Genomic DNA, 27,983 nt, shown 5'->3' on the forward strand with positions numbered 1-27,983 from the left:
ACTTTTTTTTTTTTTTACAAATTTACATATTTGTAGCTAGCCTAATAACATTTTTAAAATAAATCTAGACAGTGTCTCCAGACAGATATTTAGTCTGCCTAATAAGAAACTCGCTACTGGCGAATTCAATTTCATTCAATATAAACAAAAGAATTTTCTATGATGAATTCAAAAATTATGAAGTGTAATAAAATAAAACCAGCCATAGAGAATCACAAATTATTATTATATTTAGACACAACTGAAATACATTATTTCAGAAATAAGAACATCGAGATTTCCATTTTATACAAGATAAATAAGAAGTTATTGAAAAGTGAGCTTAACGAATTCAATTCTCAGTTCAGCCATCAGTTCCTCCTTCATTCAGCAAACGATAGAGATAGTTTCTGAGTCTTGTCAGGTCCCACGCCATCGGCTTCCGAAGTGGAAGGGGATGAGAGATTCTTGAGGGGTGTCACAAAGGGAACCGAAGAGGTACTGGCAGCGGACGTTGGGAACATGCTCGAAGGATAGGCTGCAGGAGGCAAGCCCAGCTGGCAGGTGTAGTAGTTGTAGCTTTCGTTCTTCGATTTCGAGATAGGGCAAGGTATTGACATCGGCGAGAACATACTGAAAGAAAATATTTTTTTTATATAAATATGTGAAGGATGATTTTATTTGCGATGTCATGTTATATCATTTTTAGAATTTTTCTTTTCAATAAGACAAGATGTTTTATGAAGTGAATTCATGTAATTTCAGTTATGGAAAAATTCGATAGCGACCAGACATCTAAAAACAGGTTGTTTTATGCTTTACTAATGTTACTTTTTATTCCCTTTCTCTAAAATTCACAATAGGCTTCAAAAACTAAAGAGTTACGACGCACTTGGCAAAGATCACGTGAGCATGATAGTAGCGTAGCTAGAGTAAGTGGCGCTCGGCGTATAATTTTTTTAACCATCTCATGAGTGGTTTAACATAGGCTGTTGATCCTTGAGTCATGTCATTGTTTTTCCATTTCTGCGGTACTCTATTTCAAAGAGTGACATTTTGTTTTGTCTCCATACCACTCCTTAAGACTAGCATTTAGGGCATTTATATTCCCTAGGCCGTCCCCTGTCACTACGACACAAGTGTATGCTTTCATTGTATTTATTCTGCAAAAACATATTTTTTACTAAAAAAATTAATAATTTAATTACATAATTTTTTTTTATAATTTATCTTAAATTACGTTTTTGAAATAATTAAATCTTGAAGTTTTATTATGTTTTTTAAGTTATGTTTCAGTATGTCTTTCGATTAACTTTCTCTTTCTAAATCAAAGGAATTTTTACGGAAAATAAATGATACACTGATAGTAAAATTATTAGAAATAATTTGACACATATCGATGAAATAAAAATAAATTCTACGATGAGAGCTATGTGATTTCCAAAATTTAATTCCATATATATCTGCAAATTCTAAATTTTTTTTCCCATCTCAGAAAGCTAATATTCCGAACATTTAAAAGAATTAGCAGTAATTCATAGCCAAGGCATTTTGCTGCCCTAGTCAGTGCAGATTATGAGGCTCTTCTTTATATAAATGATCAATTTAATATCAAATTTTAATTAATTTTCAATTTAATCAAGGTATTAAAAATTTTATTTTAAATTATTTTTTTGAATGCAGATACTCAGTAAAAATATACATAGTTTTATTTATTTTCTTACTATTATAATTCGTGACGATTTGTACACACTTATATTTAAGCAGATGCTTGGTATTTGTAAATAAATACAATAATAAGTTAACGTAATGAAATAGAAATAAATCTTGGCAAATAATTTTGTCAAATTTATTAGTATTATCCCAATATTTCAGAATTAATAATTTGATTTGATTTGATTTTTTACAAAAATTTATTTAGCAACTAGGTGAGTAAATTATTTTTCAATAGATCTATCTGCGGCCCATCTCAGCTCAGCTTCTTAAGGAGTTGCCTAATTTGCCTAGTCAAAAATCCCCAATTATGTGTATTTAAATCTTGTATTTGTAATGTTTTTGTATTTAATGTTTTGCAAACGTTTTGATTTTTGCATTTAAAGATTCGAAGATAAAGTTTATTACCTTTCGTGATATAAATTTATGTTATTTCAAAGATTTTGAAAAGGAATCACCAGATAATAAAATAGCACTCCTTTTATAGAAAGATTACCAACAATTAATATTCAATATATGCGTTATAATGAGTAATAAGTGAGAAAAAAATAAGAAGTGAATGTATATATTAAAAATTAGTTATAGTTATTCAAAATAAGAATAAATAATTTTACTTAAATACGAACAATGATTTCATGACCGAACAAAGGTTTTTCAAAGTTCTTTAAAGTGAGTTTAAAATATAATTTGTTAATAAAAATATTTTAACGCCATTATTTGTGAAATTGAAGAAGAATTTTTTTAAACTACTACCGTATCATAAATTCTGTAAATACATAAAAAATAGCATGTTTTACATTTTAAGAACATGGGATTATACATCAGAAAAACAAACCACAACTTCAAAATATTCTCTTGAAACTTGAAAAGCACAAAGTCCTACCGGGTTTTACAGAAAAAGAAATTCAACAAAAAGGAACAAAGCTACATAGATAATCATATGAGAATTCATACTTTTAAATATTTCCTAAACTTAATTGCAAACCCGAAAATACTACAGATTTGTCACATGCTGCCCATCTGGAGTCAGGCAAGTGCAGATTTGGTTATGGTAATTCATTCAGCTCAAATAATCCTTTACTCCCTGAATAATGAATTACCATCACTGCGCAAGCTGTGGAGCTACATGACCTGTGGTCAACTGCGTTCTGAATGAGATATGACTTTTATTTTTTTCCTAACAATTGTAAATTTGATACCACTTCATTATCTCAATTCCGCATAATTATATTTCTGCTTGAAGCGATATATGGCTTCGTTTAAAATTATATTCTCAAAAAAGAATGCGTACTCATTATGGTAATTTTTTCCCCTTTTGAACACCATATTTTTTGAACTCCATACTATTTTTAATGAGGAGAAAAATTTTAATCTTTCTTCTTTTTTCGAAACAATGATTGAAAGAGAATTTAATTTAGCACTGAAATATAATTTAATACATCGTTATATTAATCATTATATTGGATTGCACGAAATTGAAGCACAGTTCTAATTATATATTTATTCCAAATTAGACTTTACTAATACATTTTGATTTTATTAACTCAAGGCTAACAATTATTAAATTTAAAACGCTATAACTTTTTAAAATTTTATACTTTGTATATTATTTAATAAATGTTTTCTTCATATCGAGCCTTTTGGAAGAGATATGCTACTCACATTTGACCCAATAAATTTTCAATGCGTTTGTCCAATTTAAAATACACTATATAATTTTCTTCTACTGATTAAACGTTAATATTTTTTCGAAATTATTTTTACGAAAATTGGCGATGATTCGCTGATAATTAAGGAGCAAAAATTTTAAAGTTTAACCCTTTCTAGGGCCATGGGAAGTATGCTTCCCACCAAATTTATCAATCTTTGTATGAAATTATGTAGGTTGGCATAAGTTCTGACAAATTTTTTCAGTAAGTCAGAAACTTAGATGCTTCAGTTCTTTATCTCAGACAAAATGATGTGTCTTGATTTGTTACTTAATTATTAATCAACCAAATTAATTAATTAATTAAATTAACTTTATCTAATAAGCTAAATGAATCCCTTTTCTTATTCTAATTTCAAGCCTAAAAATATTTTAACATAATATGACTAGAAAAAAATTGCATTTTAAAGGGTTAAAACAATGAAATCTACTTTACGAAGACAATAAACTACCTATTAAAGTAAAGGATTCTGCATTAACTTTTTCAAAATCCAATTGATGGAGTGAAATTATTTAATGACTAATGTTTCAACTAATGATAATGAAATAAAACTGTTACTGTATTTTTTTTAAATTTATGCGTTATGAATAAACATTTTCATGTTTTAGGCTGTCTTTAAAAAAGCTTATCATTCAACGCTTTCATTAGTCACTTATCGTTCATTCATTAGTTAAAGACTATCATCATCATTGATTGACGAGTTTTCTGTAAATGAATCTTAATTGCTTAGAAACTGAGCTGTAGAAGGCTGTCTTTAAAAAAGCTTATCATTCAACGCTTTCATTAGTCATTTATCGCTCATTCATTAGTTAAAGACTATCATCATCATTGATTGACGAGTTTTCTGTAAATGAATCTTAATTGCTTAGAAACTGAGCTGTAGAAGAAATAGAAAAAAGATTTAGTTGATACGGCGTGTGGTGGGTTGGGGTTGTTTTAAATTTAAAGGCCCTTCAACGTTGGACTTTGCTTTTCCTACAATTGAGGAAAAAACAGTTTTGGAAAAAAAAGTTGCTTAGTGAATTTGCAAATGCTAGTATCATATTACTTTTAAAAATATTACAGCATTCAATAAGAGTGAAAGAAAAAAATATTAAATATAGAAAGAAGATAAACTTAATGTTCTTTGAAAAATTTTTTTAATATTGCATTTGTTTATCAACATATCGACTTCATATAGGAGTCATGTTGGACAAATCATCGGAGTACTAATCGTTGATAAATCTTTTAGATCTTATTTTGATATAATTATTAGCATTAGTGGCTGCTTTCTGATCAGGAAGTCTAGGGCCGAAAAAACAGGACTGATGAGAGGCCGCAGGCAGATAGATTGTTGTTTATGTAACAACTAGTCTAAATTCTTTTTTTTAATCTACCTGCTTGTGAATCCATAGATTATTTATAAAGATATAAAATCTATGGATTATAAAATATTGGGACTACAAAGTGTCTTTACATTAATTATTAAATAAAATAAAACATAATTAATTCCTTATTTATAGTACCTTAGAATTTTAATTAATCATTTAATTAGTTATGTTGTACTCTATTTGACAGGCTCTATAAAATAACAAATTTTAATATTATAATTGTTTGAAATTTATTATTTCTTTATAATTTTTTATATTAATTAATTGCTTATATTTGTAATTATTGTAATTAAAGATATCATTAACTAATAATTATTGTTAATTTTCCAAGAACTTATTTGCTTTAGTGATTTTTCTATGACATTAAAAAAGAAATAAGAAAAAAATTAACTAAGGAAAATCCTTAATATACTGATTATATAAATTGATCAGTTTTTAAAAGAGGAACCTCATAATATATATTGCTTAAGATTACAAAATTCCTGAATCCGCCATTGATTGGGATTGTAGGTTGGAATTTCATTTAGAATAGAAGTTACTCCTATTAAAAATATAAACAAACAATTTAATTCCGTCTTCATCGCAGAAAAATAGAATTTTTCAGTTAATAATAATTTTCTTCAAAAAGTAAATATTTTTTTTTTTTATTTTATTCGCTTTTCAAAGTTTTATGATATTATGTTTTGTAAAATCTCAACGATACCTAATTGCTTCTTATTTATAGCAGAAGTAATATTAAAAACAAATCTTGCTTATACTGATCAGTATTTTGTTTTGGCATAAAACTAATTTCATTAAATATAACAATCATTAGCAAATTTAAAATCAATTTTGATAAATTCGCATAATTATTGCTGGCTACTTTTAACAAGCTGGCGTCATAGAATTCCCACAGTGATGCGCATGTCAGCTAAGCATACATTTACATGTTTAAATAGCATGCGCAATTACATTTGCATTGTGAAATGACTTCATGATTATATTTTTGAAAGAGAACTAATTACTGAATTTTCAGATAAGAATCGTAATCACTTATAATAGAAAACTTTTTTAACTTGTTTACTGTAAAATGCGTTTGAAGCATTTCAAGTGACGTTTGAGAGTAGCAATACCTTAAATAAAGCATTAAATTCAGATGAATTAAACAAAATTTAATTCAATTTTACAAATATATATCCCACCCAAACCACAAAAGACAATAGTAAAATCAGTTTTTATTTTATTTCAGTCACTATTTTCTTCTAAAACTTGAGTGACTCTAAAAAATAACAAAGTATAAGCCAAAAATGAAAAGCACGAGTAATCTCAAAAGGTACCATACTTTCATAATCCAATGCAACATTTGATATAGCAGTAGCTGAATGTAACCTCATTATTCTAAACAAATATCAAACGCAATACATACATATAAAAACTTTACTTCGTTTTAATTTGAAAAACTAACTTTATTTATAAGCAACACAAACAATGGAAAATATTCCTCATGTTTGCTATGAAATTAAGTTTGTGCAAAAACAAATCTACAATTATTTTAAAATTTCAGTTAAAAGGGTTATGAAAATAAAATAAGCTTACTTTCCAATAATATAAATATATAAAATCCTTATTTTATGGACTTCTAAGTTTCTGAAAATCATTTGCTTCTATAAAAATAACATAGGTGCATTAAATAATAAATGTTTTCTCTAAACATTTTCAAACGGAAATCAATTCCCTATCTAAAGAAGAAAGACTAATATTACCATGCGGATAAAATGACTTAGTTCCCTGCAAGCATATCCTTGCATTTACCTAATGAAGAGATAGGTACACCTAATAAAATGGATCAGCCCCTTTCCGACCTCCCCCAAATAAGCATTGTTTATGCCACTGCGATATTGCGGGTAAATGGAGATGAGCGAATTCATCAGCATCTATTTCGTCATCTAACGGAATCATCCCCGCCGGAATGATAGGAAGAGAGATACCGCTTTCTTTGATATCCCACTGGCTTTTTTTTATATATATATATATACAAAAAAAAAAAAAAAAAACCCTGCTCCGATATGATTTTGGTATCATATGATAAAATAGAGTAATTGAAATTCTGCATCGAGAAAAATATTCGTCGACTGCTTTTACTGCAATTTGTTTTGATGTGATATATATACAGGAATTTTCCCCGATTCCCAATTAGATAAAATGATCTTGCCGTACATATTCACTTGAAATTTGATGATAGGTTTTCCTGAGTGGAATTAAAATAAAAGTATATTTTTTGTACGAAAAGTTGCAGGAATTGCAAATATCTAATGAAAGTTTGAAACTATTTCAGTAAGTAAAATCTAAGTAAATCCTTTTTATTATTAAATAAGACTTATTGGTATTTTCTCTGAAATCCTTCTTATATAAAATTCAAATTCTTTCGTTTTTGGCTTAAAAACTATGATCTAAAAGTAGGAAAGGTATATGAATATGAAATATTTTGTTTCGTGAAAGTAGAATCAGTTGAAAGGGTTTTTCATTTGACAAAGAATTCTTTAAGAAAATCTAATAATCCATTTCAGTTAGTTATTTTTTATTAAATCGTGTTTTTTTTAAAGAAATTTAATTCGAGATAGAAAATAATTTTTTTCATGGAAATAAAAATTGCTATGGGAAAATTTAAATTTAAAAGAGAATATTGTATTGAATTGAGGAATTGAGACTGCACATTTATTTTATGAAAGTTATATATATATATATATATATATATATATATATATATATATATATATATATATATATATATATATATATATATATATATATTTGAAACAGAATCGTGGCCGAAAACAGGGAAGACACTCTGATTTTTTTTTTTTTTTCCATCCCGGGATGCATGATTTATGTATAAGCATAAGCGAAGACATAAACACACACCAGCACAGAACGACACAGAGAAAAAATGAGGAAAAGCTAATGTAAATTTTATTCCCGTGAATATATACTGTGAGGTTTTGGTAGCGATTTCCTACACGTATCGAATTTATGTAAGGGAATTATAGGGATTTTTTAAAAGAATTTGTTTAGGTCAGCAATTTTTTATCCCTTCAGTCGGAGCGTGGTAACCTCTGACGAAATATTTTTACAGAGCTTTCTGTTGCTTTAATTAAACAGAAAAAGTGGAATGGGATCAGGAAATAAGAGAATATTTTAGAATGAAGTTAATATGTGCTGAATTGAGCTAAAAATTAGCAAATTAACTGTTTAAATTAGATTTTAAAGTATTATTACACACACTCGCATATTTGATTTTAGTTAAATCGTTTTCTATAAACCCCATGTTGAAGATTCGACCAATTTGTCTAACATTAAGGCTGTGTTATATCACGCGTACTAATTATAAAGTGTATATAAGGTGAAATGAAACTTAAAATTGGAATTCTTATACGACTTTAATACCAAAAGAAAGCATTTTTTTATTTTAATTTTAAAATTGAGGTAAGTTTGCATATTGCATAATTTGACAGAAAAAAGAAAATAACTTGAATTGCACCATAAAAATAAAAACTTCTGTCATAGATTGTGTATCAAATTATATTTCAAAACCATATGAAAATTAGAGAAAAATTCTAAGATAAATGCAATTAGTATCATTAAAATGGTAATTTTTCTGTTTTAAAATAGTATAAAAATCATTTTTCATGAGATAATATCTTCGAAAGTTATAGTTGCAATAACACCAAAAAGTTAATTAATTTTTAATTAGCTATATTTTAATTACTTTTTGATTTGAAAGTGAAAAGTTAACACTAATTCTTCTCTTATTTTGCAAGACGAGTTTGCCAGAGTTTTTCGGAATCAGTCCAAAACCATAGGTTTATATAAAAAAGACACGCAAACCAAATTCATGTAAGTACATAGATTTACGAAAATCTAATATTGACAATTTATTTGTGTTAATGACACAAAACAGAATCAGCTTGTACACCATTTGTCCCATGTCATTTCTAATCCTAATCTGTATCACAATATGGGTTTGTATATTCAAACTTATGTATGCTTATCGATGCTTAATAAGCATCGATCGTTTGTCCTTGGTCTAGAGCTCTGTAATAACCATGTGTGGTGGTAACATCATAAGCCAGATAACAACTTCCGGAGAAGAGAGTGCTCTTTTGTCTAGTGGTTATGTTACTCGGCTATGAACCCTAACGTTGCGAGTTCGAACCTCAACCCGCACATTGGTGACCCTGGTTCTGAATAAGCGCATCCTTCATTCAGCTATCGTGGCTCCATCTAGCGGCAGCAACCACTCACACACGCTCGCCGTCACCCGCCATAACACTTGGCTCGATAACAACGTTCGTCGCTCGCCATAACGCTTGGCGCGATAAACTCTACCGACTCACTGGTGGGGGACTATTGTGGTGGTAACATCATAAGCCAGATAACAACTTCCGGAGAAGAGAGTACTCTTTTGTCTAGTGGTTATGTTACTCGGCTATGAACCCTAACGTTGCGAGTTCGAACCTCAACCCGCACAGATGCATCATAATAACTTGCAGAATGCTCTACAATGAGGAAAATGCATCTTAATAGATGTCGATAAATAACGTTCAACCGCAATGCAAAAGTGATTTGATGCCAAGGAGAAGGAATTAATTTGTGGGATACTTACTAAAAATATTTAAAGCAATAGTCATTCCATCCAAATCATTAACATAACTGTGACTCTATTTCATGTATTCCACATCGTTGTCAACAGATTGTACACAACGTTAGTAACTGCATCGAAAAACAATAAACGTTTCAAGCATATATGAAATAGCAAATACCTATCTATAGATGCCACTATTAAATTTCCAGTGCCTGCATTTTTTGAGTCTTTAAATTACCATTTGATATTATTATATTTTCTTTGATTAAAGGATGACCTTTGGGGATAAGTAGTGCATTGAACTCTCGGGCACAAGGAAGAATTACCATTAATAAAGTCTTGGAAAAGATGAAGGAAGAAACTGACCAATAAATAACTTTTAATCACATTCAGGCAAATCCCTAAATATACTGACCACGAGATATTACGAGTTTGGATTATTGAAAAATAATCTAAAACTCCACCATCTGAAGACTGAGGAGGGAAAAATGGAAAAAACTAACTGCGCTAACTTTATAAAAAGACATTATCATCGGATAAATTTAGGTATTAATATCAATAATTATTAACGAGGATAATTAAATATAATATTTATAGCATAAATATTTTATTTAAAATCCTATTTCATATCAAAACCGCTCAAAAAAATCCCAACAGTCTCTGTAACTGTCAATAAATGATAAAGGTTACTTAAGTTTTAAAATCATAATACGAAGTTATACAAAATATGAAAATTGTTAATAAGAGAATAGCAAAACGGAAGCCGGTAAAGGCATATTTATCTTTTAGTCATAGAGGTAGATTTTTTTCAAAGTTGTAAGCACTTATAGACAGAATTAAATGCAAATTAGAGTAATGAATTTCTTGAGGATTTTTTAAAAAACAACACAAACTTTTGTAATATAAACATGAAAAGCTATGGAGAAAGTGGCGCCTATGCTTGCCCTACATTTTCTTCATGCTTAAAATAAGCGTTTCAATATGGAGCAAATTGAATTTCAACATAATAATAATAATTCCGATAAAAAGTATAGATTAATCTTTCAGTACAACAATTTTATTTGCAAAAGGAATTGTGAGGTACAAATAAATTGCATGTTGCCAACAGAAATGAACTTGAAGTGTACGAACAGGATGAAATTTCAAAATAATGACTTTAAAAATGTAAATTATTCTAATGAGAATCAACGTTTATCATTCTAATGCATGAATCTGATCTTTACAGTTAAAAAATGCAAAACGGCTGTTTCATCTCCTAATAACAGTAGATCATTTCAAAATAAAAATGTAGAGATAAACAGATAAATGAAACTGTTTATTTAATGCCTCATCAAGGAAAGCATTTTAATCGGAGCGTATTAATTTTGACATAAACTTTTGATTTCCATTTTAAACATAATTTACATTCATTGTGTCATCATTAGTTGTCTTTAATTATGTCTGTCATAATCTGTCTTTAATTATGTCTGTCATAATCTGTTTTTAATTATGTTTGTCATAATCTGTATTTAATTACGACTATCTTAATTAATTTAAATTAATTCATGATAAAATTATATTAATTTTAATAAAAGCCCTCTTCCATGTCTCTTTTTAAGCTTTTAATGTGCACTAATTTATATTAATAAAGAATAATGGATTTATTTTTTTCTGAAATCTAAATTTACGCACTAATTTATTCTAATTTGAATTAAATTTTTAGAAAGTGCACTTTAATATAATACCTTGCTTTAAGGTTTATAATATGTGAATTGCTCCTCAAGGCTCATTAATAAACTTTTAAACTGATTGGATTTCTCGCTTAGTCAATTTTAAATTACTCAGTTTCGAATTTCTGTAGACACACAGAAATCATCGAATCCATTTGATACGGTCTGAAGTATCTATTCTTAATATTTTTCTAAAAGCAAACATAATCTAATCATAACCGTTTATTAAAGAAGATGAGATTCAACTAATTAATGATTATGAAATGAAAATAGTGAAAATGATGAAAGAAAAATAGCAAGTGTTAATACTTAGAAGATTTTGTCGATTTCCTTTTTTTTTTTACTTCAAACTATAACAGTTTTATTATGATTAAATAAGAGCTAACAACCAATAATATTAATAACTCATTTATTATGTAACTGCTTGAGTTTAGTTATATTAACGTCCCGTTGTAAAGCAACACTAGGGTTATTTTGGGACAGACATCGTAATTTGGAACCACGGTCAGATGACGAGGACAAAACCTGAAATGGCACCCCCATTTCCACGCCACACCACACCACACCAGCGGGAGGACGTTTGGCATGGCGGATTTAACGTGCAACAGACCCCCTTACACGGCGGTTCTTCGGTAGAATCGGGTCTCGAACCTGAAACCCTACGGCTCACAAGCCGAGACCTTACCACCACAGTATTTAAAAATATTTAGCTTATTGGATCGTTTTCTACAGTTGTGTCTTTCTTCTCTAAATAATATCTTATAATTCTATAATTTTGATAATGTCGATGAAACCTTAGCGAAAATAAACCAAGAAAAAAATGAATATAAGAACAAAAATGTTATCAGTATGTGATCAATTATAACGAAATTGATCGCAAATACACGAATATAAAACAGCACTGACATTAACATAAAAAAAAACCATAATCAAAAAATAAGTTTCAAAACATTTGAAAAAGTTTCAATACAAAAGGAAGCTCCAGGTTACGAGGCCACATTATCCAATAGTGGAATTTTATGGATCAAATTACCATCTGTAAAAATGTCATGTCTCTTTGCTGGTAATTAAGAATGTATCAAATACGAGAAAAGTGTTAAACCAGAGGAGTTATCTTCCCAAAACTTCCTCGCATAATCTCTAATAAACTTATAATGTCAAAGCACGTCTTGCATGGTATTAGCATACAGTAGTTATGAAATATTAATTTTTGGCGTTAATATAGCCATTTTAATGAATCTATCGTATCATCCTTGGCGAGTTTTTATTTTAGATTAATTTCTGGCATGCCGTTAATAGTATCCAAACATCGAATTTGTGTGTTAGACACGTTTTTCTCAACCGATTGGAACAAAAATTTAACACAAAATTGCACTTGCAGACACAAAATCGCATACCAAATCTGATATATTTGAGTCATTGCGTTTACATGTTTTTTGAAAGTACAGATAGACAATTAACCCGTGGTAGGATTTAGCACCGAATTTGACAGGTATTTACAGATGTTAATTTCTGGGTGAATTTTATCTGTCTAGCTCTCTTTGTTCTGTAATTATCGTGTTGACTTATATTCGAATAGCCGGGCACGACGAACATCCTCTGAACAGATTTTACTCAAAATTTGACAGAAATCTGCAGATTTAGAATAAATACCAAATTTTCAACCCGAAAGATACATTTTTGGAATTATGTCTATCTGTGAACTCGGTTACTCAAAAACGTTTCAGACCTCCCTGAACCCGAAAGATACATTTTTGGAATTATGTCTACCTGTGAATTCGGTAACTCAAAAAAGTTTCAGACCTCCCTGAACCTGAAAGATACATTTTTTGGAATTATGTCTATCTGTGAACTCGGTAACTCAAAAACGTTTCAAATCTCCCCGAAAGATACATTTTTGGAATTATGTCTATCTGTGAACTCGGTAACTCAAAAAAGTTTCAGACCTCCCTGAACCCGAAAGATACATTTTTGGAATTATGTCTACCTGTGAATTCGGTAACTCAAAAACATTTTAACCCAGAAGGATGAAATTCTGCACATGATTTTTATACTAAAAGCTTAGATTTCTATCAAATTTTGAACGAAATTCATTAAAAGCAAGTTTGGCTATTCCGTGTACATATGAGCAGGATAACTACTAGACGTGAAAGGTAAATGATAAAACTTAATCATGGATTAGCACTTAATTTGTAAATCTGTATCAAATTGGGAATCAAATCCGTTAAGGAACGAACCATCTGTCGCTCTGTGCCTTCGCATGCTTCTTAATGCAATAATTTAAAAATACAATGACTTAATTAAATGAAATTTGGCTTATGATCTCGTGATTAAAATTGCAGTTGGCAAAATTTAATTTCAATCAGATGAGAAAAAACTGGCCCAAAATACATATTTGGTTTTTTGATATTTGTGTATTAACTGCATATCAACGATTAATCGCCAAAAAAAAATCTAAGATCTCAAACATTCACGCTAAAGATCGATCCTTCATAACTATAGTTCGCCACTGGCATGTAGTTAATATATAAATGCCGATTTTCTTTACTGTACTAGGAAGCACACAAGTCTAATGAATGAAAATAAAATTCTGAGCACTACGTGACGTACACGACCTTGTACAAGGTCGACAATTTTATGCAAGAAGGTTGGAGATAATATTTTCATTAGAGAATAAGCGAGAAAATTTCGGAGAGATCACTCCCGCTGGCTTGAGCAATAAATTTATAACCTAGCGAGAAAAGTGTCACTTGTTCATGATATGATTTTTATTTTCACACCAAATCGTCATCACTGGTTAAAAAGTGTAACTGGCTCCGGATAGAGTATTTTTTTTTTTTTCATCTTATAGTAATATTTGTTTTGAAAAGTTACGCAAACATATCTCCATGGTGCACCTATAAAGATTCGCGCACGGATTATCCTTAACCTCCATGTTTGACCATCTGGGATTGGTATTAGTCTGGATTTGGACAATACAAAGTACGAGTATATGCATTTCTATTTCAATATATAGAAATTAAAATAATTAATTTTTATTGCATTTTTTTCTTGACTTTTTATAAATTCGTTTAGAGAAATCTTTGAAATCTGTTGAAGAAAGCACCACGGAAAAAATAAAATAAAATAAACTTCAATTATCATGACATTTAATTTTGAATTTTAACTAAATCACTGTGAATTGAATTAATATCCTGAAAGTTTATTCCTCTCGTGGTTTTAAACGACAACTTATCAAATATTCAAGGCTCGAAGCAAAACGATGTGCTAAAGAGGTGTCACTAATTCAGAAAAACTAGTACTTTTTTTAGGTCGATTCCGATTAACCGTACACACTAAGACGTCCATAAAAAAAGAATGGTTCAACGTGGGTTAGAACATTCCTCCATCCCCCCCCCCATGGATCAGTTCTCGAGAATGAAGGTATTTCGTACCTTTGAGTGACAGCCAGCCGGTCACTGTAAAGGACGTGCGGCACGGCGGAGTAGAGGGGCGCGGTCGCCGGGGCACAACTGACGGCAGAGGGCGGCGCACTCTGCGGCGGCTGGAACCGGTGGGTGGCAGCGGCCAGCCAGTTGTCGTTCGGAGGGCCAGCCCCCAACTTGTAGCGGCGCCACACGTCCAGTATGAGCTGCGCGCGGGTCTGCTTGCGCCACTTGGCGCGGCGGTTCTGGAACCACACCTGCCGAAAAAAAAAAAATATTTGTTGAAAACAATACGATATGATAAAAATCCATGGCTAAAAAACTTGTTTCTTCTAAAAGTCTTCTAGATGTCAAATGGAAAAAATATAAATAGCAGCAAAACTTTCAGGATATTTTGAAAATGTGGTTTTTGTTTCGTTTTAAAATTATATACATTCACAAGCTGCTTGATTTTTTTTTATTTTCTTTTTAAAAATCCTTAGTTATAAGTTAAATCATAAGTATACTTTGCAGAAGATTATTTTATTAAAAGAAAAAGATGTAATTTATTAAAAAAAAACAATAGTCATAACCTGTATTAGTAGTGCGAACTTTTCTGAAAATATGATAAGTGAAGAACCGTAAAGTAATAGATTGTTTCACAAAGTTACAGAAGTGTTCTTTTCGCTTATCTTAAAATATGATTAGTAAATTTAAAATTATTTTCTTTATTAAAACAATGCGATTTTTATGGAAAATAATATTCAGCTCAGATTTTTATATCAACGTCTCAAAGGTGATTTTAATTTTTAATTTTTTTCAACGTTTAATAATTAGATCTTGAAAGCCAAAGTAAACCTTTGTTTAAATTTAAAACAGCCGTTGCAAAGCTAGTTCTTAACTACATTATTAATATTTAAATTATGATAATAAAGCATTTGACAAATAATATTTGACTTCTTCCTTTTTTTAAAATTTTGCAGAGCAATGACATTTAGTAAGAGAAATCTAATTTCATCTCTTTATAAAAGCAAATGTATAAACTGTTCTGAAAATAATATCGTGTTTTATCTTCCAGTATATTCTAATACTTTTATACTTGAATACTTTTTAATACAGCTCACATAAAAATATAAAAAATGATTGCAAATTTAGTTTATTTTAACTTGTTTATTTTCTTTTTATTCAAATCCGAAGACATTAAGTACTAAAATGTTCAATAATAATATTTTGCGTGCTTATATAAAAATTTTTGAATTCGGAACGATGGCATTTGGCATTTAATAGCTTCGCAAATAATTGTTATTTGTTTCTGTGCTGTAAAGTAAATATGGAATTCATTTTTTACAGTTTTCAGATACATAGCTTGAGGGAAAAAAAATGTGTTAAGAATGAAACTGTTAATAAGAATATACCAAAAGCTTAGTATAAAATATGATTAATAATTTAATTATTGTTAATTATACTTGATATTAAGCAACTCAAAGGTAATAATTTAATTATTGCAATACCTGAACTCTTGCTTCTGAGAGGTTTATCTTTTTTGCCATTTCTTCTCTCAAAAATACATCTGGATAATGAGTCTTCTCGAAAAGAAGTTCCAGCTCAGTCAACTGTTGCGGGTTGAAGGTTGTTCGGTTTCTGCGCTGTAAAAATAAGATCAGTATTGACGATTATTCTTAAGAAAATATTTTCGGTATTAAAAAGTAGATCTGTGCATCAAAGAAATTCTTATAAGAAAATAATGTATTTCAGTTCTTTCTAAAAGAAGACAAAAGCCATTTTAACCGAGTGCATTCAGAAGGTTTAAGAATCATTACATACAAAAAATTATAGGTTTGAATTACTTTACGTTTAACGCTGATTAAACAGAACGCATGTATATGAGCATTATTTCTATAGAATCCTGATCTAAAATTTGTCTTTCAAAACGCACAAAATATATCGATTATTTCATATTCCAATTTTTGATGGACAATACTTTGTTTAAAGTATCGTCACAGACATCTGCATTTATTCATTATGATCCATTTTTTGGTTTCAATTGAGATTCAATAACACAGTATATTTGATACCCACTTACATTACTTGAATCACAATACCCGAATTATATATGCTGGCACAAACTGACAAATCAAAACTTTAAAGTAATGTGATGAATTAAGGAAATAAGGTTCCATTTCCCGCAATTGAAAAAAATAATTTTAAACGTATGATGCATATAAAATAAGGATTATTTTCATACAATTAACAAATTAACATTTTAAAGTCCAGAAAAAGAGCTAAACAAATAATATATCCTTTTCATAAAAAGTGTTTCATATTTTAAAAATGAATTTTTATATTTGAGAATGAATAAAATTTATATTCTATGCATGCATAAAGTATATTGTAATTGAATTTAATTCATACAATATTGCTTGTTACGTAAAAAAGTGTTCATATACTAGTTAATATATTTTCTTTGTTTGGATACGATTCTAATTTTAAATAATTAACAACTATATTTTAACTAGTGATAATGAATGATATAATGAAATAGTAGAGGGAAATATATAGTCAAAATAGAAAATTCGGACATAAAAATTTCGAAGAACGAATTAAATCTTGGAAATAAGAACACTGTAGCGAAATTCTTAATTTTTGATGAACGGAAATCACTTTCTGTTTTTTCGAATTTTATTTATCAACAACAATAACAAAAAGATTGCCTAAGTTTTTGTGCTTTTGTTGATATCAAAATTGTAATTCTAATCCATTTACTAGTTTGAGTCACTTTTTTTTTGCAGGATTTACGGGTTTTGTAATATTTGAAAATAATATTTTGTTTAATTCTCTTCAGGATTTTTACTTTTATTGGGTTATCATTTTTATGGGTTTTGTCTTTTAGATTTTTACTTTGTTTTTTATTATATATCTGACATCAATTTCTTTTTTTTCTTTTTATAAATAGTGGAAGTCAGACTAACTGTTAGTTACAGAAAACATATCGAAAACACTTGATCAAGAAGTAGATTTTATAAGACTAGAAGCATTTGGAGGCCAACATTTTCGCAAGAAATATTGATTTCTCCTGGCTGCTCAAAGTGTTAATATGCAACACATTTATTTAAAATTTCACCTTATGAATCAATAAGACTGAAAAACATGAATTTTATTCAATTAATTTATTTCAAATTACGGCATGTGAAAATTCAAAAATGTGCGAAATAGAAATGGAAGAGAAAATTCTACTTAATTCTACTTTAATGTTCACAGAAAGCAATGTTTTTTTCTATTAATTTTTATAAAAGCAGGTGTTTGAATTATTTGATTTAAAATAATGACATTAGTTTGACCTAAGCTGTAAAAACAATTAATATCAATTGCCTATCAAATCAAATTAAAAAAAATATTATAATAAGAGAAAAAAATTAAATTTATAATATTAAAAAGTCTATTTTTTTAATTTTAAGATAGTATAAAAATTATTTTCCTGAGATAATATTTTCGGAAACTAAAATAAGTAGCTGAACGACTCTAAAAACTCATTTGATTTTTAATTGTATTTTAACTATTTTAATTCCGAAATGTTTGAATGGCTTTTCTCTTGTCTTGAAAGGCAAGTATGCGCAATTTAATAAAAAAACTGTAAATCTGCATAAAAAACATACAAACTAACAGTCCTTGTTATGCATAGGAGAGGATATTAATAAGAACACACATAATTTTGAACTTAATAACAACAAAATGCAATGAATGACAATATGAAAAGGAATTAAAAGTATTATCAATTTATTAATTTTTGACATAAATGCCATTCATGTTGATACATTTGTCCCATTATTGAACCAGTTTGATAATTCCGTTTTTCCCGCTTTTCCTATTGGATTCCGTTTGGAGCACCTACCATACAGTACGTATTTCACATCCTCATATCTTCCTAAGTTTGAAATCAGGAAGAGTTTCCTCGGAGGTCAGAAATTTGATTCTGACAGCAACCTCAAACGGGCTTTCAATCTGATTCAGTTTTTGGATAAAAGCCTCAGCATGAATGGCAATTATATATAAAAATGATAAACTGATAATACTTTAGTTTCCGCTTCATAATGTCATTTATTACATTTTTATTTTCTCGTATACATAATACAAAGTATAGTAATCGTAAAAAAAAAATTGGAACTCTAGATTTTGTCGAATGTACACGTTTTAAATCTTCCTGAGATCGAAAAACACATTTATGGGAAATGTCCGTCTGTGGCAAAAATAACTCAAAAACTCGTTGAGTCAGATGGTTGAAATTTGGTATACGGTATTTAAACCAGCTCTTCAGATTTCTGTCAAATTTTGTGTAAAATCTGTTCAGAAGAAGTTCGTCTATTCGGCTACTCGAATATAAGTTAACACGATAACTATAAAACGAATAGAGCTAGATAAATAAGATTTGGTGCACAGATTTAACTTCCATTGTGTAGACGCCTGTCAAAGTATGAGGCAAAACTAATAAAGGGTTGACTGTCAGTCGGTCTGCAATTTCAGAAAAATGTTAACGAGATCATTCAAAATCGCAATGACTTAAATATATAAATTTAGGTATGGTATTCCGCGATTACAAGAGCAGTTTTGAGTAAAAGTCTTGTTTCAACGTGTCTAATGTACGAATTCGGTTTTCGGATACTATTAACCATATGCCAAAGATTAATGCCAAGTAGCTCGCCAAGGATGACACGATAGATTCAGTTAAAATGCTAAATTCACGCCAAAAAATATTGTGTAACTATTGTAATTCAATGTCATGTTAGATGCTCTCTGGCATGACAAGCTTATTAGAGGATATGCGAGAAAGTTTTGGAGAGCCCACACCCACTGGTTTATTATTGTGCACAAAATGATGTGCGTTGCTTATTGATACCCCCCTGTTTATAGATATAATGTGATGTTTATGTGGATGTAATATTTGAAAATATAGAAAGTCAGGTATATTAATACCACAAATCGGGCCGGGATAGCCTGGTTGGTAGAGAGTTGGATTCGCGTCCCTTTGGTTGCGAGTTCAAACCCCGCCGGCCGAAGATTCCACGCGTGCTTGGTGGCTGACGCGCGTATAAATCTGTCGTGGTCACAAAGTCCTCCATGTCGAGAGTAATACCACTGGGGGTACTGGATCAGGGGTGATCGTTCTCTGATTCAGATTTAAACTACGATCTGTGGCTGAGTGAATGAAGTCCGCCCCGTAAAAAGGGTTGTGACGTATGTGTAGTCAAGTCGTACGCTTGGCCCTAGTTGGCTCTACGATAGAAACAAGAGGCGCTCCCCCTCAGGCTTAAATTGGCTGACTTCGAAAAGCGGGCTTGTCCGTGGCAAGTGCCATAAGAAACAACAACAATACCACAAGAGATGAGCAGCGGGCCGTGCTGCGTAATTACATATGCGTTATGGGAAGATGATGTCCTTATAACACAGAGATTTATTACTGTTTAGATCTTTTACGCATGGACAGTATGTAAATCATCTATAAATTATCACCGCTGTAAAGCCCAGTTGTTGATTCCTATTACCTCTTAATTAAAAAAGTCTCATATCACACAATCTTTCACGCAAATAATGACACTGTATCCGCTCATCCGAAACAAAAACAAATTATTATGAGCAAATGAATCATTGTTTATTATATGATTATTGGCATCAAATAAATGAAAGTGAAGTTTCCGCTTTCGTGACATGCTTAAATTATTAATATATCTTTCCTTAATTAGTGCATTGTATCTATAATTATGTCTTAGAGTTGACATAATCAGTGGGTTTAACTGAGTGAAAAGATATTATATTATTTCTGTAAAGAACTCTCTAGTTGTTTCAGCATTAATGCTATAATTGATGACATGAATTTTGTGCAAGATTTCTTTGTATGATTGATTTTTAACAATGTTTGACAATTTTTTATCAGTGGAATTGTAATTGTTGTTTATAAAAATTATCTCATCACTTATTTCTGTTTAAGAATCTTCACTCCATTCTGGAAATTTTATTTTTTAAGAAAAAGGAATAACAAATTCTCATGGAATATTCATCATTAGCATTTAAGCAGTTCATCAAAGTTACCAATATGTATCGATTATATTTGTTTCAACGAACTAACTATATTATTTCCTGAGGTAATAAGTTTCTGTGTCCCATAATTCGTAACTGTAAGATTACGCTTATGCATTTACTGTTATTAGAACGTAACAAATTTTCACAAATAATTGGACGTATTATCTCTAGTGTGGAACGTTCTTTAACTTGTTAAGAAGAAATTGAAGCTTTCTGAATTTTTAATTCAAAGTTTGTGGGTTTCATTTTTTTAGCAAGTAATCATTTTACTAGTCAATAGAGCTATAATAAATCCTTCATATCTAATTTCTTCCACCTAGTTCATTACGTATTTGAATCACTTTTCTCATACGCATTAGACAGACGCACAAACGAGGGAAAAGAAATGTTTTACAGACTGAACGGCAACGGCAACGTCGTGATGTTTCAGAGTTCCCGGTGACCTAAAGTGGTCACGAGCACCTCAACAACATAATTTGTAATAATTACTTTAATTTGTAAGTTTAGGGAAAGATTAAATTTAATTTAACTAGTTTGGACGAGCGCAATAAAGCGCTAACGTCATGAAATGTGGTATAAAATAACATTCATAATATTTTTTCTTCTGTGTAAGATATTTGAGAGTAATACGGCTGATCTTTTTAAATAAAAACTGCTTGGGTTACAGTATTACCGAAAAAAATATGTTAGTGCTCAGTGACTATTAAAATTTCATCTTTCGCTCATAAAAATTTAAAATATTTTACTGAGATTTTCTAGTATCTTATTTCTTCTAACATAAATGCATATAAGTTTTAATTATTTCTTAATTTTCCATATTTTTTTAGAAAAGACTATTGTTTTGAACAACATATTTCAACTGCCGTAGTTTTTCGAAAGGTTGATGACCGGATATTATATCTAATTAGATTTATTTTTATTTCAGTAGGATTATCTTATTTCAACTTTTGGGGGCTTGTGAAACAGAGTAGAGATCCAAGAATATTGAAATTTCTATTCTTCTCCGTAGCCGTATCTCTGAAAATCGATAATATGAGATATCATCGATAATATGAGATATCATATTATCGATATCGATATATAGTCTTGTGGACCTGTACTTTTTCCTAGAAAAAAGCAGACCTCTAAGTTTGCACCTGGATAAGGAGGTGGAGAGAGAGGGGAAACTTTAACGCTGTGTTTTCCAGTTTAAATTAAAAACTAGTTATCTCAGAGGAAAAATAAAATTCCTTTATCAAAATTTCTAGAATTCGATTTAGTATGCTATAAAGGATGAAATAACTCATAAAAATTCCAGATTAATATCTGCTTTATTTTTTGAAAAATTCGAATTTGTTGAGAAAAATATAATAATCGAAAAATGTCAGTATTTTATTATTGATCAGGATTTGAAGATCAAATAAATAAATAAATAAATAAAAATAAAAAAAAAATCTCGTACCAAAAACGTTGGTCTACGATTTCAAGTGGAATCATAATGACAATTTTTTCAAAAAAAAAAAAAAAAAAAGGTAAAAATTAACTTGAAAAAAAGAAAAAAGGTCGTTTTTGCAAAAATTACGAAGCAGAAATCGCTAGCGTAATGGTCTGCCAAAAATGAAAACAGGTTTAATAATTAAAACAAAACGTTAATTTCAAATTTAATTTAGGTTTTATGTAAGTTTTTGACTTAAAACATATATAATTCAATTCAACGTACTATAATCGCCACGAAATTCAAACTCGACATCTTAATGAATATCTACATTTTAATCCTCCTCGAATTAATAAAAACACATTTTTGGCATTATGGGTATCTCCCTCTGTTTGTTTGTGACAAGCATAACTCAAAAACTGTATGAAAATGGATAAAATTTGTTATACGGCATTTACATCAAATTAGTAGATTTCTAGAAATTTTGTATGTTTACATCATTACATTACATTACATCATTACATTAGTAATGTTTACATCATTACATTAGGCATTTACATCAAATTAGTAGATTAGTAGAAATTTTGAGCGAACTAAATTAAGAGAAAATCTGGCTGGCCGGTTGTCCAAACATAATACAATAACTACAAAACGAAGACAGCTAAACAGATAAAATTTGGTATACAAATTTAACATTTAAAAGTATATATATCAAGTTTGGAATCAAATCTGTCAAGGTGTTGACTTTCTATTGATTTGCACTTTCACAAGCGCAGAAACCCAATAATTCAAAAACACAATGATTTAATTATTTGAAATTTTGTATGTTTTTTGTGACTACAATTGTAGTGCTCTGGAAAATTATGGTTTCAATAGGTTGAAAACAATGATCGTTAAGTCTTTAGCGATAAAACGCTTTCTTTCTCGTTAAGTACCTAATCGTCCGAAATTGCCTAACATAATAAGGCTAAACCAAATGCGTAAATATATATCAAATTTTAAATTCAATGCGCCAAAAGAAAGATGTCCTAAATGAATATTCGGTTTTCTGATTATACACAAAAATGAGCCTTGTTGCGCAGTATCGTTATATATCTATTGTGTCATCTCGGAACGTGATTCCCTAGTAGACTTGATCAATCAACTCCTTCTGTGAGTTGATTGATTCCCGTTGGTTGATTCTATGCAATGTCACATTTTAGTAATAATAATCAATTTTCATCACATCTTTTCATTCTGTTAAGCTAATTTCCATAATTTCTGCTCATAACCTTTCGCTTTTCTCAGTTACAGACTGATGTTTAGAATATTACTGGAACCGAGGATAATTACCTAATACAAATTACTGAAGCTTCCTGTCTGAAAAATTCTTAAAGGTTTGATTTTGCTTGCGTATGTATGTTAACTGCGATAACATCAAGGAGTTGGCGTTGTTTTATATGGCAATTTCAAAAAGAATGTTAATTCTATAATATATCCTAATTTCCAAAGATACAAATTAGCAATGACGATAAACTCTGTAAAGGAAGTAACCAGAAGCTGTATCTCCCCAAAATTTTCTCCATATTCTCTGTTTTGCGAGAAAATTTTTCAAACGGGATTCAAAATATTATCCTTCTCTTCCAGCATAAAATTTGGGGACCTTTGGCAAAACCGCAAACATCATGAACGCTCGTTTTTTTTTTTTTTTTTTTTTTTTTAAATTCTTATTTTCCGCACATGAGTTGTGCTTCATAATATAATGAAGAAAGTTGAGCATGTTTTTCAACACCTTTCTTTTGCCAATTAAAACTAAAATTTGGCCATACAATTTCATGGGATCTTGTCACTACAGTTTTAGTGACAAAATCACATTACAATTTCATTTATTTTAGTTGTTTTTTTTTAATTATCTTGTTTACAGATGCATATTTCGATAGACGGTTGATCTATAAAAAAATTTATTTCAAATTTATGTATCTACTTTTAAATGTATCTACACTTTAAATGTTAAATCTATGTACCAAATATTATCAGTTTAGCTTTTACGTTTTATAGTTGTCATATTCATTTACACACATACAGTCAGAAAACAAACTGCCTGCGTTTCAAGTGTATTTGTGATTTCGTTCAAAATTTGAAAGGAATCCATAAACTTAATGGTACAATCTTTCATTCGTCTGGCTCTCAACATTTTTGAATTAACGTGTTCAGACAGACATAATTTCTTACTAATTTTCAGATCAAGAGGTCTAAAATGTCGAGATTTATGAAAATCTCGAGATTGAAAATATTCCTGATTGCAAGTGTTATATACAATATAATTGCGAGAAAATAAAATTGTCTTTCTTTAATATGATGGTTAATATTTCATTAAGAATTTTCTAATTATTTTGAAGAAAAAGCAGGATTAAAGCAACCCATCATGATGGGTTTTATCAGAATTATCCTGAACAAGAAACAAATCATTTTCCTATTAAGTGACTCATCTTCATTTGAGATTGATCAAAAGTTTTTTTATACAAGACATTTAAATATCATCTTAGAAAAGGTCAGTAAAAATACGTACTAACTCAGGAAAAAATAATTTCTAGGGTTCTCGACAAATTAATATCCCATTAAATTCTTTATAAATCCTTCGAGTGAGTTTGTTTAGTTTAGTTATATTAACGTCCCGTTTTAAAGCAACACTAGGGCTACCTTTGAGTGAGAAAGCGATTTGTTTGAATATCATATTCAAGGATTCTATACTTCCCATGAAATAGATTAAAATTACTTGCTTATCTCTGAGAAAAAATTATGATTGCACTTAATTAACAAGAACGGTATTATTTTAACAACATATCCGCTGATTTTTGATAAAATATGAAAAAATTACGTATTTATTCTATATTTCACATGAATCTTAAATGCTTTAATTCACGTTTTTAGGAAAAACTGTTCATGATTGAGTAGTTACATTAAAAGAATTTTAATAACCCATAAGAATGAAGTCGCCTGATAAAGGAATTCTTAAAAGTCATCGCCTTTAAAAGTCAGAAAATTTCTAAATGATTCAACGGATGACATAAATTTTTAAGTAATCACACTCTTGGATCAGCATCGAATCGAATCATCATCTTCTGATAAATCTTTGCAGTCTTTTATATGTTTCGAACCTATTGGTCCTACTTACTAACCTGCTTAAAAAATGTCAATTCCACATATTAATTTATTTAAACAAAATATAACTTACTGTTTGAAAGATGACGTGTAGGAAAATTATAGAAATTTTTTTGTAATGCTTAAACATATAAAGCACTGAAATGTTTCTATCTACCCAAATGCTTGGTCTCCCTACATGAAAATAATTAAATTAAATTTTGTAAATTACCTGATTCATTTTACTTTTCTCTTTCACGCGTAAACTGCTGTTAACTACACAAAAATTTCTTTTATCGTTTCCTGAATTATTATTTTATAGAAAATCTTGCTAATATTCGAATATTGATAATAATTTAATATTTCATGTACACCTTTAATAACCTAAAGAATCTTGATAGCAAAACTAACAAAAGAAACTTACATTTTGTCAACTGCAAATCTTATAAAGATAAATTTCGCTTCTTTAGATATTCTCTAACTTATCTATTTATTGAAAAAATTCCTCGGATAACACGAGGATACACGATGGCCCAGCATTGGCTAACTAAGACAACTACTGCATAGGACGTTTTCTTAAGACACTGATAAACTCAAGAGAATCGTTAGTGGACATCAAAAAGAACAATAATCCTAACGGAACATAGTTACGATTGAGAGAGTGCAGCGCAAAATATGCCTAAATAACCTAATAAGAGGGTGAACCTAATAAGAGCTGAAAAAAAGGTTGTAGATTTCGAAATCGCGCTGAAGCGACATAAAAATACAATAATAAATACAAAGAAATGAATTTGATTAATTACTACAAATTGTTACAAGTGGTATCCGCTGACGTCATGCTCAATATGCAACAACGTAAAACGATTTCCAGATTCCCTCGACAATACCAAGCAGGCTTTTAATGTCTGTCGCAGCGACAAAAATCAGTGCAAAGAGATCATCCTTTGTGTCCATAGATGTCACATAAAAAGTTATTAAAAGGAATATGAAAATATTACATGGATTGAAATCCAATGAAAACGGAGGCAAAGCAATGAGTTCATTACACCTTTTCGGGCATATAATATCGAGGTGATTGTTCAACTCGTGGAAGAAATGTGCAAAGGGCAACATTGCCAAGGCATTAGAAGTGGGCGTTTGCTACGATTCTCCTACATGTGTGTGCAAAATACAATATGTGACAGGAAAAGAGTTCGTCCTGCTCGTTGTTCATTGTTTCGTCAGTGTGTAACGAGCCTCAATTTTTGCCGCTGTTCCTCATTATAACTGCACAGTACATAGAATATTCATAAAGTGTTTTTGGGGTATGCTTAAAATTTTTTTAAGTGTACCACAGAGAAGATTACATAATTTATGTTAAAATGTGAGCAGTTTATATCCTTTAACTTACTTTTTTCTCTAATAAATTCTTGAAATCTGCAGTGCAGTATATAAACATATATAAACTACCACTACATAGCCTTCTATTTTAATTAAATACGTTACCGGTAACTACTTCTATGATTCACCGGGACGCGGCTGCGTTCACATTATAATAAATGGAGGGCTTAGTACTCAATAAGAAGCGGGAAAATACATATTATAACAGTGAGTTATTGTATAAAATCTTTGTCTTTTGATATTGGTGGGTCAAGAAATGAGCATAAAACTCCGGATTATCCGACGTTTTTTGCTATCCGGTCTGCCTTTTTGCCACATTAAGCCGGATACTCAGGAGGGTCCTGCTATGATCACATGCTTCGCTCGCACTCTTTGCAACATTTTTTGATGAGCGCATTGAAGAAAAACAAGATACGTTGCTTCATTCAGTCATATGAGCAGCAAGAACGACCGGAGAAATAATCACGGAGGATTCATACCGAGAAGTTGTAACTAAATCTCTGTTGAAATTTCCACGACAGACGGGCTTTGAGATTATCCATCGCCTACATGTGTGCATTATGTGTATTGACAATCGCTTCTGGATTCGGAACTGCATGTGTCTTTCGTGATTTCCAGCTTTTCAAAGTATATGTCACACCATGCTCTATTGCAATTTTTGATCCTTTTGAAACCTATTAACAACCCTCTGAGTTTCTCGGTTTATTATCCGAATGCCTTGTATAAATCCGGCGAATTTAATATAACTTATTTCAGTTTTTAACATGAAATATTGATTGATTAACATATGCATGATACGACATGTACGGTTAAAAAACCGTTCAAAACACTCTATAGGCCAACTGTTAGACCTAGACCTGCCAATTTTGTTTCATATTTATTTTTTAAATAGTACACACACATTGAAGAAAATTTTTTTTAAATTTAATTTTTAAATAAGAATGGATTATAATTTTAAAGCTTTTGCCACTTACTTTGGAAAGTATTATTGCACAAAATCCACTTTTACAGTTATAAAAATAGTTCTTTATCGATTCAATGATATTCATCTTATTTTCGCACAATTTCTTCTCTGACTTAAAAAAAATGTTAAAAATATCTTTTTAAATCTGAAATATTTTAAAATATTTGCCATTGTTTTGGTTGTTAGATATACACGTACGTGCTTTGCACCGTTATTAAATAAATTTCTTGTGTACATGTTATCGCTGTTATATAATTAAGAGTAAATCTTAAAAATAAAATAAAGATAGACGATTCAAGCCTAAAACATTTTCTTACTACGGTGTTTTAGATTAGAAATTCGAATCTTCCCATTTTTTTAAATTCTTTCGCTTTAGAAAATAGAATCATTTGTAGGTAAATTGTGGCAACCAATGAAATATTTTATTCACATTACCTGTCTCCTTCTAGTCAATAAATAGTCATTCATACTGACGTGTGAGCTCAATGAAGGAACAAAGGCCATAGCATATAAACTCTGCAAAATAAA

General features: G+C 29.9%; 1 protein-coding gene across 1 annotated transcript; it reads right to left on the bottom strand.

The window, feature by feature from the left end:
• Positions 1 to 259: 259 nt before the first annotated feature.
• On the bottom strand, positions 260 to 27,956 carry LOC129977297 (homeobox protein otx5-like). Its single transcript, XM_056090550.1, has 4 exons — positions 27,891 to 27,956; positions 16,017 to 16,151; positions 14,536 to 14,783; positions 260 to 612 (listed from the first exon to the last, which is right to left on the bottom strand). Exons 1-4 carry the CDS (start codon positions 27,921 to 27,923, stop codon positions 363 to 365), a joined length of 666 nt encoding a protein of 221 aa, XP_055946525.1. The 5' UTR covers positions 27,924 to 27,956; the 3' UTR covers positions 260 to 362.
• Between the last annotated feature and the right edge of the window lie 27 nt (positions 27,957 to 27,983).

Source organism: Argiope bruennichi, chromosome 1, assembly GCF_947563725.1.
Source record: "Argiope bruennichi chromosome 1, qqArgBrue1.1, whole genome shotgun sequence".
Lineage (NCBI taxonomy): Eukaryota > Metazoa > Arthropoda > Arachnida > Araneae > Araneidae > Argiope > Argiope bruennichi.

Excerpts from the sequence above, each read along its gene's own strand:
- LOC129977297 (XM_056090550.1), bottom strand. The coding sequence starts at position 27,923 with ATGAATGACTATTTATTGACTAGAAGGAGACAG. Across the intron at positions 16,152-27,890 it reads TATTGACTAGAAGGAGACAG|CGCAGAAACCGAACAACCTT; the intron begins GTAATGTGAATA and ends TTATTTTTACAG. Across the intron at positions 613-14,535 it reads CGGCTGGCTGTCACTCAAAG|TATGTTCTCGCCGATGTCAA; the intron begins GTACGAAATACC and ends ATTTTCTTTCAG.